This window comes from Taeniopygia guttata, chromosome 5, assembly GCF_048771995.1.
Source record: "Taeniopygia guttata chromosome 5, bTaeGut7.mat, whole genome shotgun sequence".
In the NCBI taxonomy this organism is placed as follows: domain Eukaryota; kingdom Metazoa; phylum Chordata; class Aves; order Passeriformes; family Estrildidae; genus Taeniopygia; species Taeniopygia guttata.
Window position 1 is genome coordinate 62433358 of NC_133030.1, and position 14266 is coordinate 62447623.

At 46.3% G+C, this 14266-nt stretch overlaps 1 protein-coding gene and 1 long non-coding RNA gene across 2 annotated transcripts; one reads left to right on the top strand and one right to left on the bottom strand.

The window, feature by feature from the left end:
- The first annotated feature begins 151 nt into the window (after positions 1-151).
- On the top strand, positions 152-2435 carry LOC140684356 (uncharacterized). The gene is made up of 2 exons (XR_012056574.1): positions 152-278; positions 974-2435. It is a non-coding gene; the product is annotated as an uncharacterized lncRNA (long non-coding RNA).
- Positions 2093-12854, bottom strand: PSMC6 (proteasome 26S subunit, ATPase 6). The gene is made up of 14 exons (XM_030275272.4): positions 12697-12854; positions 11496-11575; positions 11245-11284; positions 10827-10879; positions 8947-9014; positions 8438-8552; positions 7826-7913; positions 7039-7100; positions 6835-6958; positions 6647-6708; positions 5550-5670; positions 5379-5459; positions 3125-3196; positions 2093-2590 (listed from the first exon to the last, which is right to left on the bottom strand). The coding sequence occupies exons 1-14, from the start codon at positions 12821-12823 to the stop codon at positions 2472-2474; spliced, it is 1212 nt and encodes a 403-aa protein (XP_030131132.2). The 5' UTR covers positions 12824-12854; the 3' UTR covers positions 2093-2471.
- Positions 12855-14266: the final 1412 nt, after the last annotated feature.

A 14266-nucleotide genomic window follows, 5' to 3' on the forward strand; every position in this document is an offset into this window, starting at 1 on the left:
CCCCTCACACGCCCGCTTCCATCTTGGCTCCATCGCCCATGGGAATGATGCTGCTGCTTCACATTTTAGCTGGCAACGCCAACAGGGTCATGTCTGCACGGCCAGGGAGGTTTGGAGTCCCCATCCCTGGAGGTGGCCGAGGAACGCCACGGTGCTCCGGGCATCAGTCACAGATCGGACTCGGTGATCCCAGAGGTCTTTTCCTACCTAAATGACTCTGGGATCTCCAACCGGCTCTTCTTTGTGTAAATTATGTCCTCAGATACCTCAGTCTTGGGGTAAGAATCTGTTTTTCTGCTTTTTGATGTCCCATACTCAGAACTCCAGGAGAGCTGGAGAGGGACTGGGGACAAGGGATGGAAGAACAGGACACAGGGAATGGCTCCCACTGCCAGAGGGCAGGGATGGATGGGGGATTGGGAAGGAATTCTTCCCTGTGAGGGTGGAGATGCCCTGGCACAAGTGCCCAGAGCAGCTGTGGCTGCCCCTGGATCCCTGGAAGTGTCCAAGGCCAGGCTGGACAGAGCTTGGAACCACCTGGGACAGTGGAAGTTGTCCCTGCCCATGGCAAGGAGTGGAATGGGATGGTCCTTAAGCTCCCTTCCAACCCAAACCATTTTATGTTTCTCTGAGATTTCACTTAAAGCTGCAGTTTTTCGTTCCTTTGCTTTTTGGTGAACCATAACTGTGCACTGGTGTCACAGGAATTTCTGAGGGAAGCTTAGTCAAAGTAGGCAAAGTCAATAGGTTGGTTGCTTAAATAAAATTGGAAGTGTCCTTTTGGAAATACTAGCCCCAGAATTTTAGAGTCTCAATTTTTATTTCTAGTGCACCTTTCTGCTGTTTTTACTTGGAGAAACCTTCAATAATCAATCCCATTTCAGCAACCATTCCCTCAGCCAGAGGCTCAGCTAGCTGTCCATCACTGTTGTGCTGAGAAATGGACTTTGATTTTATGTTCTCATTGTTCCAGGCACATGAGCTGTACGAGCTGCACTCAAAAGGGTGTTAAAAACTAAACCTGAGATTTGCATCTTTACACTCCTGGCACAGCCACAACAGGGAGAAAGGTCTGTAACAGCCATATAAGCAGGGAAATATTGTTGCCTGTCCTGTTTTAACTGTTCTACATCTTACACCATCTGTTTGATCTGTGATGGGAAAGGAAATAAAACTACAGCTGTTAAAATTGCCAGGGAGATGCTGCGTGTTTCCTGGGAAGTCAAGAGCTAATTTAATGTACTTGCCTGTCAGCTGAGCAGGCCCAGAGTAATTCAATCAGGACAATTAGAAGTAGCCAGAAGTGCAATTTAGTGCATTGCTGCTCCAGTCCAACATTCAGGTGAGCTGCACAGTGCAGTGGGTCTGTGTGTACCCTTTGGGTGCTTGGAAAATAAAAGTAAAGCAGATACCCTTAAAACCACCACCACCACCACCTTTTACTTCTTGCAATAAGTTAACACTAGCTGAGGTAAATCCTATTTCCAAAATTCAGCAGCAAATGAGTGTGCCCAGGTGGGCAAAGAGGCCAAAGGCACCTGGGGAGAGCTCTGGGCCCCTTGTGGAAAGGACACCGAGGGGCTGGAGCGTGTCCAGGGAAGGGAACAGAGCTGGGAAGGGGCTGGAGAGTTCCTGAGGGAGCTGGGAAGGGGCTGGAGAGTTCCTGAGGGAGCTGGGAAGGGGCTGGAGAGTTCCTGAGGGAGCTGGGAAGGGGCTGGAGAGTTCCTGAGGGAGCTGGGAAGGGGCTGAGCCTGGAGCAAAGGAGGCTCAGGGGGGACCTTGTGGCTCTGCACAGCTCCTGACAGGAGGGGACAGCCGGGGGGGTTTGGGCTCTGCCCCAGAGAACAGGGACAGGACAAGGAGAAATGAGCCCAAATTGCACCAGGGGAGGTTTAGATTGGATATTAGGGAAAATTCCTTCATGGAAAGGATTGTCCAGACCCCACCAGTCCCTTCTCTCTCCGAGGGTTAGGCTGCCTCTGTTTGGTATAGGAGAACACCAATGCTTACACCAGAGAAAAGTTGCTCCTCATACTCAGAAGACACAAAATTCGCCTCTCTGTGAGAGCTACACACAAAATCCACCAGGATAAACAGATTTAAACAGGTTTTATTCATAAACTGTTTGGGGAAAGGAGATTTACTGATTTACAAAAAGTCAAGAAATGAACTGACTTTCTTCTGTTTGTGAATCCCTTCAGGCACATTTATAAATTCCCACCATAATTGCTAAGAGAACAACACATCTCCACACATTTTTACTGAGCCTGGGCTGTAATGAACATTGCATTTCAGAATTGTACAGAAAACACACTCCTGTAGCCAACTTGCAACTAGCATTCCCAAAATTACTAGCTACATGCTACACAAACACCGTACAATGATAATCAAGAGGTACATTATTTCTCTCCTTTTTTTTATGCATTAACCCGGTAGGATGTGTACAATCAATCACAAATTCTATGGTTAATTTACACAGGTTTGTAGTCAAGCTTGGACTCCAGCTTCTTGGAATCAGCCACTTTCCTGACAGCTTTCATGAAATCTTCCTGAACTACGAAGTCATGATCAGCACGGATCGCAAACATCCCTGGGAGGGAGGATTTAACAGTGTGAAGAGACACAACATGAAGTTTCACTCAAATTCAAACGAAAACTGATCCAGGTAACATTATCTACATGACCTTCCCATGTCTTGGATGTTGGGAAGAGAAGGGAATTCACCTTTCTGAACCAAGGGAGTACAAAAAAGAAAACTTGTTTAAACTTGGAGTGTGCATTTATTCTGTTACTCAGCCTGCCCATGCAGACAATGTGCACAATTTTTTCATATGAAAAAAGCATAAAATAGCATCAACTCTGCAGGCACATGGGTACCAAGAGCACTGAATTCTCTCCAAAAAGGAGAAAAATGGGTACAATCCCTGTTTCTGGAATGTATCTGGTTCTAATGAGACAGTGGGACACATCATGATCAGCCAACAAGTGGCTGGCTCAGATCAGCTCAAGTGAAATGTTCCAGTAGAATGTTTTTGAGTTCCTGGGTTTAATCCACAGAGGAACAGCTCCAAGATTCAGCATTAGCCAAGATTTAGCACATCCAAATGAAGAGTTAAGGAATTACCTGCTTCAGTACAGACGTTTCTCAAGTCTGCTCCGTTGAAGCCATCTGAAAGCTTCACGATTGCTTCATAATCTGTTCACAAAATACCAGGGCCCATTAGGAATAAATCACCCTTCCCCTTAGGGATGCCAATAAAACACAGATCCAGCTACCAAACTTGGATTTCAGTGCAAACAGAGCTGCCCATTGGGCTGATAAATTAACTGGAATCAGCAGCTGTATCAGCCCTTCCATTAAAACAGAAATGTGTGGCAGCCAAAAGCTTGTGTTATATAATTAAATCCCAAAGTAACCAATTTGTGGTTAGAAGAATCAACATGAAGTGCAAAAGCTCCATCAAGGCAATGTTCTTATCATTTAAATGCTGTAAAAACACAGAAAACTTATCTCAAAGTGGTCATAATTCAGTCCCTTTCCACTCCATCTACTAAAGGCACTTAGTGTCTCAATATATTAAGCCTGATGTTTTATGCACGTACATTTTTACTAAAAGAGTGGCAATGGTAATAATTCAGTGGAAATCAATTTCTAAACCACTGCTGAGTCTCCAGCAAGTCCTGATTTTTGCAAGGCTGCTTATTGAAATTATCAACTCCCTGGAAAACTTTTCAGTTTCCCTTCTGTATAAAATTCAAAACATTTGAATTGAATGTTTTTATCTCAAGGATACAACAGCTCTTAAAGATGAGTAGTTATTCAGCTGTATTTTAATTCCATGTACTACAATGTCATATAAAGAAATTATTTTCGTAATTGCAAAGTTAAAAAAACCTAAGTGAGAGGAATGAACAAGGTTGAACAGTGTGAAGTTCGTGAGTTTAGGGTTTTCAGCAGACACCAGGACTGAAGCAGGAGAATCTCATGCTTGATCCTGAACAAATCCTTATCTTTGGATTTTAATCCAATTTCCACCTCACCCTGCTGCTAAATTCAGGCCTTCCTTTTGGGGTATCAAAGCTGAGCATCACAGTCTTTCCACATCACATGCAGGAATTTAGCAAGGACCTGACACCTCACCTTGCTGAACAGCAGAAGGAATGATCCCACCCTGCTCCACTGCAGTGTCAAAGACATGAGAACAGGATGAAGCAGAATTCCAGAATCCCACAATGGTTTGGGTTGGAAAAAACCTTCCAAGACCATCTCGCTCCAACCCCTGCCATGGCCAGGGGCACATCTCACTTTCTCCAAGGTCATCCAACCTGGCCTGGAACACTTCCATGGATCCAGAGGCAGCCACAGCTTCTCTGGGAAAACTGAGCCAGGGCCTCATTGTCCTCACAGGGAAGTGTTTCTTCCCACCACGCCATCTCTCCCTGCCCTCTGGCAGTGGGAAGCCATTCCCCCTTGTGCTGTCACTCCATGCCTTGTAAGAAGTTTCTCTCCAAGAACTTTACCTCAGGCTCACGATTTGCTTTGGAGCTCCTTCTCTCCTTAGCCTGCAGCCACGTGCAGGTTTAAGCCAACAGTGCTGCTAAGAAAAGCAGTGCCCAGCCCTGGCCCTCCCCCAGCTCCCTCCTGCTGTCCCTGAGCTGAGCTGCAGCTGTTGATGCAGCCAGATGGTGACTGGGATCAGCTCCAGGGGCTTCAGGAATCGCTGCTGTCAGCACAGAGGGGGTGGGGGTGGCACAGGGCCCGGGGGCACTGCTGCACTGCCAGGCAGCCAGCGCTGCTGCTTTAAAGGCAAATCCCACCTCAGCTTCCTCCAGGAAAGCTGGGAGGAGTCACTGTGAAAGCAGCACTCTGGGCAGCTCAGAGTAACACAGTCCTTAAATAAACCCTCCCCATTTTATCCTATTATTCTCTCCTTACACTCCTGAGAGAACGATCCACACCACTGCCAGACAACAATTGTGCTTATGGCATGTCCAAACTCCAAGGTTTCTCCCTGACTTTTAAAGATTGTTGCTTTCAGACTTCTCATTAGCAATATTTATTTAACTGAGGGGTGAATGAAAACACTCTTTACTTGCACTAAGCCATTCCATCAGAAACAGGAAACTGCCTGATGAGAACCTTGTTGATTTTCCAGTTTCCAGCTGGGCTCCAAGGGTTTATATTCAGTTTTCCTTTTCAAAGACTTAACAACAGTCCCATCAGAATGCATTTAAAAATAAAACAAGTAGAATTCCAAGAGGGGAAGTTGTGTGGGCAGTGTAAAGGTGGGAACACAGTCAGAATCACTGTAACAACTCACCCTCTTCCCATCCCTACAAACAGCACCAGGAATGACATCCAGGGAACTTCTACTTACCTATCTCACCATGTTTAGTGATAGGACCTGCATGAATCTTCAAAATATCTAATCTGGCTTGTTCATTTGGGAGATCGATATCTAGAAAGAATTACAGCTTCAATCAAAGCAGAAACCCACAACTCCCATGGATTACATCCTCCTTCCAGCCACTGGGAAGCAGAAACTCACGGATTTTTCTGTCCAGCCTTCCGGGCCGCAGCAGGGCAGGGTCCAGGGTGTCAGGTCTGTTGGTAGCCATGATCATCTTAACTCTGTGCAGAGTGTCAAATCCATCCATCTGATTCAACAACTAACAGAGAACAGAACTTTGGTTTGAAACAACCCCAAATCTTCCCAGTCTGATTTGTTTTCCTGCCTAAGTATTCTTCAGGATGAAAAGCTCTGAAGTAAAAAAGAATCCTACAAGGCCTCAAGCTCCCTGAATATTCCATCCCAAGCAGTGAAGAGCTGAAGAGACACTGAAAATGCTTTGCCCACAGAAAAGGACATTGAGCAAAGCTGAGCTCAAACGTGAAACACTTGACTGAAACAATGATGCAAAGAAAATATTGCAAGGACTGAAGGAGCCAATGGCTGCCTGACACATTTGGACTGTAGTGCACCAAGGCCAGGACATTCCAATTAGACTTGAAGAACAGCCTCTGGAATACTAATCCACACACAGGAAGGCATTTCATTGTGAACACTCAAAGCACTTGCTCTTTGATCACAGTGATTTAATTCTCTGTGGAAGGCAGATACATTCTTTTGAACCAGGCAAAGTGTTTGCAAACACAGGTCAAAGAAGGTTCCCATTAGCTTCAGAATTCCTAATTGTCACCAGTGGCTTTAATATTCTCTTCACACAACCCAGTTTATCAAAGCAATGAATGCAGAAACAAAGAAATACAAATGCTCCTCCTAGCTTTGAAAATCCAACTGCAAGAGTCTAAAAATGTTATAGACTGGGTGTCTTTGGGACTAAAAGAGACAGAAAGGGGGGCTCTGTAAAATTTCAAAGATGCAGGGAGCAGCAGTAAGCAAAAGAAAATATCCCAAATCATTTCGGCAGTTTAAAAGATTCCATTAGTCTCCACATTGAACTCATGGCTGAGTTACCAGGACGTGCAGAATGTGCCTTTTGTAAAAGCAGCAATTAGTTCACTTCTAGTTTAAGATTATTAACCCAGAAAAGGTACTGCAAAGCCAGATCCCAAATAACAATTCACACCTGTACAATTATTTAACGTGGCTGTTCAAGCCACAGTCAGGAATTGGACACTCACCTCCATCAGAGTCCTCTGAATTTCTCTATCCGCTGACGTGCCTTCGGAAAAGCGGCGACCACCTGCAGCACACAAACCCATCAATCCTGCCACTTGATTTTTGCCTTTTAAATGGGGGGGAATTGGCTTTATAGCTGACTCCAGCTTTAAAAGGAGAGCCCAGCCACCCCTCAGGCCACAAGCCTTACCAATAGCATCGATCTCATCCATGAAAATGATGCAGGGCTGATGATCTCGGGCATAATTGAACATCTCTCGGATCAGCCGAGCACTCTCGCCGATGTATTTGTCCACAATGGAACTGGACACCACCTTGGGAAGGACAGAGGGCCTAGATGAGGGGACTGAGAGCAAACAGACCCCATGTGTGTGGGGGCAGTGCCATTACACACCTTGAGGAAGTTGCAATCCAGCTGGCTGGCAACTGCTCTGGCCAAAAGGGTTTTTCCTGTGCCTGGATAGACAAGAGATTGAAGCTGTTTAATTACTCACTCAACACTGCCTGCCAGTGAGCTAAGAAGGACAGAAAAAAAAAGGAAAGGAAAGGGAAATGAAAAGGGAAAAAAAGAAGGGAAAAGAAAAAAGGGAAGGAAAAGGGAAAAAAAAAAAGAAGGGAAAAGAAAAAAGGGAAGGAAAAACCAAAGATGAGAGGAAAGAGAGAAGAAAGAGAGAGGAAAGAGAGAGGAAAGAGAGAGGAAAGAGAGAGGAAAGAGAGAGGAAAGAGAGAGGAAAGAGAGAGGAAAGAGAGAGGAAAGAGAGAGGAAAGAGAGAGGAAAGAGAGAGGAAAGAGAGAGGAAAGAGAGAGGAAAGAGAGAGGAAAGAGAGAGGAAAGAGAGAGGAAAGAGAGAGGAAAGAGAGAGGAAAGAGAGAGGAAAGAGAGAGGAAAGAGAGAGGAAAGAGAGAGGAAAGAGAGAGGAAAGAGAGAGGAAAGAGAGAGGAAAGAGAGAGGAAAGAGAGAGGAAAGAGAGAGGAAAGAGAGAGGAAAGAGAGAGGAAAGAGAGAGGAAAGAGAGAGGAAAGAGGAAAGAAAAAAGAGAAAGGAAAAAGAGAAGACAGAAAATTAAAAAATGAAAAAAAGTAAAAAATAATGGAAAAAATGGAAAGAAAGAGAAACAAAGAAGGCTCTTGCCACAGTCTGAAAGCAACAACCAAACACTTGTTGCCCTTTGCTGAGACTCACCAGGGGGGCCGTACAGCAGGCAGCCTTTTGGAGGGATAATTCCCACACGCTGGAATAATTCTGGGTTTGTAAGTGGCAGTTCAATGACCTGTGAAGGGACAGACAGCAAACTGAGCCTCTGAGTTTTAAAGCAGTTAGTGATGCACATGCCAGCCTGTTTTTCACCTATCTGCATTATTTATTGGCAGGATTTTTGTGTGAGAAACAGTTCAGTAAGAAAATGTGAGAGATCCCATGGATCAATCCACTCCCTTGCTTTGGCTCTGCAATTGCTGCTTCCTCTCAATGGTCTTTGCTCAAATCACATCCCTACTGTCCTAATTCTATTCCCCAGAGCAATCCTGGCAGTTTTGGAGCAAAATTCCAGTCTGTTTTGCTGGCCCGCCCGCTTGACTTCAAGGCACTCCCACAGCCTAAGGGGTCCTGGATCCTTTAAACCCTCTAAAGGATCATCTTCATTTTAATCCCAGTCCAAGCACTTTCAATGAAACATGAAAAGCACTGATCTCAGAGGATCCTTGAACAGAACAAATATCAAAAAGGTGGTTTTGCCCTGAGAAGCCTCACTGAGAACATGGATCAGGATCTGAGGGGGTTTGGGGCACTGGGTACCTCCCGCAACTCTCGGATTTGTTCCGACAAGCCTCCGATCTCAGAGTAGGAAACATCTCCTGGATCTTCGTGAGACATGTTATAAACCAGTGGATCCACTTCCCTGGGCAAGTATCTGGAAAACAAGAGTAAAGAGGAGATATTTTTATGGTGTAGACACATTTATAAATCCATAAAGTTATTCCCATAAATTTCACAGCAATATGAACATTATTTCTTCTCTTCCCACCTCACATGCTGATAAAACAGAAAAAAACCCCCAAATATAGCAAACTTTTTAAAGTTTTAAAACACAGCTTAAAACATGGCTGAAAATATTGTAATTTCTAAAGAAAAACCAATTACTTTTTAATTCATATAAAACAGACACACAAGTCTTCCCCCAAAATAACTGTCCTTACTTAAGCATCGCTTTGAAGAAAATGTTTACAAAATATTGCAGAAGTGATTATTCAAGTCTTTGTGTAATGTTTTCCCCCCTTTTTATGGTGAGAAGGGCAGAATCCTACCTCATAATAGTCAGAGTGGTCATGTCCAGAGCAACTCTCGTCCCTGGCTTCAGCTTACTCTTGTCAAGCTAGTGCCAAAAAAAGGAATTCTGTTAGAACCCCACTCCAACACAAACCCTGATTTTAGCCAAAATGTTCACTGGAGTTTGCACTCCTTGCTCCATCACACACAAGAAAAACAAGGCTACAGAGTGACACACCAAGCAGGCATTAACTTACCTCCACCTCTTTTAAACAAAGACTGTTTTCTAGTCCATCATTAATTTTTAATTTCACTGCTGTCAATCTGACTGCATCAGTGGGATCTAATCCTCCCCTCTGCTCCACACAGGAACAGCTGTTTCAGAAAAACTAAACAACCCTCACAAAAAAGTTCAACATTTTCCTGTGTCATTACTTCCCCTCTTTGAAGTCAAATGTTCAATTATTACTCTCACCTTGGATGCCTCCTCTCCTGCCTCAGCAGTTTTTGTCTGCTTATTCCATTTTTATGGGATTTTTAAACACATTCCAGTACACTCTACTAAATTCTGCTGGAATTAAAAGAGGATTTTGACAATCCTTTTCCAGGACTGCTGGAAGTTTCCCATTGTCCCTGCTGGGGGATTTGTAAGGTCCCTTGCCATGTGGATCCTTGGAAGGGTTTAGGATCTGGAAGGGTTTAGGATCAAGCTGTCCCCCCTCCCTTACTAGAGTCACTACTACAGCCTCTTTCCAGCTTCCTTATCCAAAGAACTTTGTAACAGCTTGGAATTCTCTCAGATTCAACTCTGCCCAAAAGACTGAAGTTATTTTGCAGTGAGAAGAAAACAAAGAGAAACCACTTGACCTTCTTAGCTAATGCACTTGAGATAGGCAAGTAATTTTGCTCCCACTTAAGCAGCCTTGCTCTACTCTCTCCTGAGCAGCAGCAGCTCAGCCGGGAGGGCTTTGATCAAAAACTCACCCTTCTAGTCCAGAAGGAACTGTCTTTGATATTTTGAAATTTTGAAAACAATCAGGTAGCAAATCAAGGATCTTTTAAGATAAAAGAGTATTTTTAGTGAAGAATAAACTCCAAAGTGCTGGTTCATTCAAGGACAATCCATCCCTTAGGATTCAGCTCTGTTTCAACACAGAACATCAAGATTACCTCACATGCTCCCACAGTGGAATTAATTTTACTTATGTCCCAAAATTCTGCAATGAACATCAGTTTCTCTCCAGAAAAAAAAAAAAAAAAAAAAAAGGATATGGATAAAGATAATGGCTTTAAGCAGACAGAGAGTAGGTTTAGATGGGATTTTGGGAAGGAATTCCTGGCTGTGAGGGTGGGCAGGGCCTGGCACAGGAGCCCAGAGAAGCTGTGGCTGCCCCTGGATCCCTGGAAGTGCCCAAGGCCAGGCTGGACAGGGCTTGGAGCAATCTGGGATAGTGGAATGTGTCCCTGCCATGACAAAAGGTGAAATGGGATGGACTTTAAGGTCTTTCCCAACCAAAATTATTCCATGATTATGATATACAGTAAAATAACATTAAATCTAAAACTCAGCAGCATGACAGCAACAGTCGCAGCACAGCAACTGTGAAATTACACAATTAACTATCATAATAATTAATTTTCAGAGAGTCCAAAATCAGGCAGAAGGACAGAGTTTTGACTCAAGAAAAATCATAAAACACATCCAAAGGGCCTGGGAATGCTGTGGATTGTTTTGTCTCCAGCAGAAGTTACACTGCTGCTACTACAAAGGGACAGGGGAGCAGGCACCAGTGTAAAATAGTGGTGTGCACATTAAAGAAGAAAAAAAACACTCCACTAAGGACCCAGTGGATGAAAAGCAATGCTAATATTCCACAGGAAAGCAAATATTTAATGCATATTCACACAGATCAATTACCTGACGGCGACAGCCAACAACGTATCTTGGTCCATTTGTAGCCTTCACAATGACTGGAGAAAGAAAATTAAGGAAAAAAAATTAAAGAAAAAATTAAAGAAAAAGAAGAATTTACTCAATTTACCCTCTGAGCTGTGATTCTGAATTAACCAGAATGTTTTTTGCCAATAATCTCATCACCAACACTTTAATTCTTTAATTCTCCATAACTTAAACAAGATTTAAACTTCAAAAGCTTATTGTTTTATGGCTGCCCCATGCCTGGAAGTGTTCCATGCCAGGTGGGAATGGGCTTGGAGCAGCCTGGGATAGTGCAAGGTTGGAATGAGATGCTCTTTAAGGTCTCTTCCAACCCAATCCATCCCATGGTTCCATGATTTTCAGAATCTCAGAGAATATAACAGTTGAGTGTACTCACACTTCTCCTCTGTAAGCTGTTTAAGAACCTCACCAACGATCTGTAAAAGAGTAAATACAGCGTCAGCCTCAAGGGAAACGAACATTGCAGGGCTCAGACACCCTGTAACCCATCCCTAACCCATCAGTTCCTGCTGTCAAAGCCTCTGTTTGTTTTACCTGGACTGTTCCTCTTTCTTGATGCTAAAAATGGATGGAAAGTTTACTGCAAGAGGCAGCAGAGGATGCCAACACCTCACTCCCCTCACGTACCTGCCCAACGCTCTGCAAGGCCTTGAGATCATTTTCTGACTTCTCATACTGCTTGGTGAGTTCTTTCAGCTGCTCTCTCACTAGAAGAGGAAAGAAACACAGGATTTTGGTAACCTTCAACCCCACAAGAGCATGGGACCAGACCCTTTTCCAGCAGCAAGCTGCAGGTAAAGTGAGACCCCATGGGAGACCAGCAAGGACCCTTGAGCTGATGTGGAGAAGGGAATGGAACTGGGAAGGGGCTGGAGCCCCAGGAGAGGCAGAGGGAGCTGGGAAGGGGATGGAGAATTCCTGAGGTAGCTGGGAAGGGGATGGAGAGTTCCTGAGGGAGCTGGGAAGGGGCTGGAGAACTCCTGAGGGAGCTGGGAAGGGGCTGGAGAGTCCCTGAGGAAGCTGGGAAGGGGCTGGAGAATTCCTGAGGGAGCTGGGAAGGGGCTGGAGAATCCCTGAGGGAGCTGGGAAGGGGCTGGAGAATTCCTGAGGGAGCTGGGGAGGGGCTGGAGAGTTCCTGAGGGAGCTGGGAAGGGGCTGAAGAGTCCCTGAGGGAGCTGGGAAGGGGATGGAGAATTCCTGAGGGAGCTGGGAAGGGGATGGAGAATTCCTGAGGGAGCTGGGAAGGGGATGGAGAATTCCTGAGGGAGATGGGAAGGGGCTGGAGAGTCCCTGAGGGAGCTGGGAAGGGGCTGAGCCTGGAGCAAAGGAGGCTCAGGGGGACCTTGTGGCTCTGCACAGCTCCTGCCAGGAGAGGACAGCCAGGGAGTCGGGCTCTGCTCCCAGAGAACAGGGATAAACAAGGAAAAATAGCCACAAATTGTGCCAGACTAAGTTTAAATTGGATATTCGCAAAATTTGCCCACGGAAAGGGTGGTCAGTGCCTGGGGAAAGGCTGCCAAGAAACACGGTGGAGTCTCCATCCCTGGAAGTGTCCAAGGAACGCCAGGACGTGGCACTCAGTGCTCTGGTGGTGACAGTCACAAATCGGTCTCGCTGATCCCAGCTATCTTTCCACACCTGAATGACTCCGTGATTCCGTGACCCTCCGGAGCCCTCCCAAGAGAACCGGGACCCACCGGCAGCGCCCGGGCCCGGCCAGGCCCATGACGAAGCGCGGGCAGCGCCGCGCTCTCCCTCAGGGCTCCGCGGGGCGCTCAGAGCCACCCACCCCCGCCATCCCCTCACGGCCCGCCGCGCCCGCGCTCACACTCCTTGAGGCGGCCGTCGATCTCCTTGTGCTCCAGCAGCTTCTTGCGGTAATCCTGCAGCGCCTTGTCCCTGGGGTCCGCCATGACGAGCAGCCGCCGCTCATCGGGAATGCCGGGAAGGGCCATGGCGGCCGCGCCGGCCGCAGCGCCGCGCAGCGCCCCCTGCCGCCGCGGAGGACCGCGCCTGTCGCGACAGGCGGCTGCTGTCGTGATCGTGAGGGGCCGCGGGTGCCTCACAGATATCGGCTGCGGTGGAGCGCGGCGTAAAGGGCGGCCGCGGAGTGTGGTGGAAGCGGAGGGGTAAAGAGGTGAGGGGAGAGCTCATGGCGGAGTCATGAAATGGTTGGGTGGGAAGGGAGTTGTTATAAATGAAAATTTGTCCAGCCAAATTAATATGAAAAATAAAATATTGATTTTACAATCAAATTTTATCTAGCCAGCCACAAGGAAAGAACAGAGCCGAGCCCGGGGTCGGCCCTGGGTGTGCAACAAAGAGGTCAGCCTCAGCAGAGGTTTTCCTCCATGCCCACACGCCTCTATCCTGGTATAAGCAGTTTTTATAGGGAAAATTCCGCCTGAGGCCAAGATTTCAGCAATCAGTCTTTTCTTCTATTCAGAGTCCATATGTTAATAAGATTTTCTTTTTTGGTGATGAGGGAGAACAAATCACTGTCTGGAGTTTGTTGAATCCTTTGATGAAATTTATGGGAAGGCTGTATTCACATGTATTTGCTTCAGGATTTCCAGATATCCATCTCGGGTCGTTCACGCTAACGCTCAGCACCTGGGGTTTCTGTATTTCCCCAGACATGGCCCATCTCCTGGCCAGTACCTTCTTACTTGTAAATCAGTTTCCAATCTACACCCAGTCTCACCTGCGCTTGTGAGGGGGGGAATCCTAATACAAACATGTATACTCTAACAAATATTCAATATCACATATATCATATTAGAAATGGCGCAAATTATATCTACTACACATAACAGGAGTCATGGAATGGTTGGGTTGAAAGGGACCATAAAAAAGTCCTAAAACCACCTCCTCCATGGCAGGGACACCTTCCACCATCCCAGGTTGCTCCAAACCCCATCCCAGCCTGGCCTTGGGCACTGCCAGGGGTAGCCACAGCTTCTCTGGGCACCCTGTGCCAGGGCCTCAGCTCCCTCACAGACAACTCCTAATTCCCAATCTCCCATCCATCCCTGCCCTCCAGCAGTGGGAAGCCAAGAAAAACCTTGGGGTTTTATTCCCCTGCCAAGAAAAACCTTGGGGTTTTATTCCCCTGCCTATGGCTCTTCAAGGAGCAGCTGCTCCCCCAAATCCTGCTTCACCCTGGAGCTCATCCCAAAACGCGCACCAGGGCAGGCTGGTGGCATGGAAGTGCTTTTGGTGGCTGCCACCGCCAGGGAGGGATCAAACACCTTCTCCTCATGCTGTGCCTCTGAGCCGAGCTAGTCTGGGTGAAACCTGGAAGTTTGGTGTCCTGGAATCCCAGACTGATTTGGGCTGGAAGGGATTTTAGATCCCATCTCATCCCACCCCTGCCACGACAGGTATTGTAAATGCAG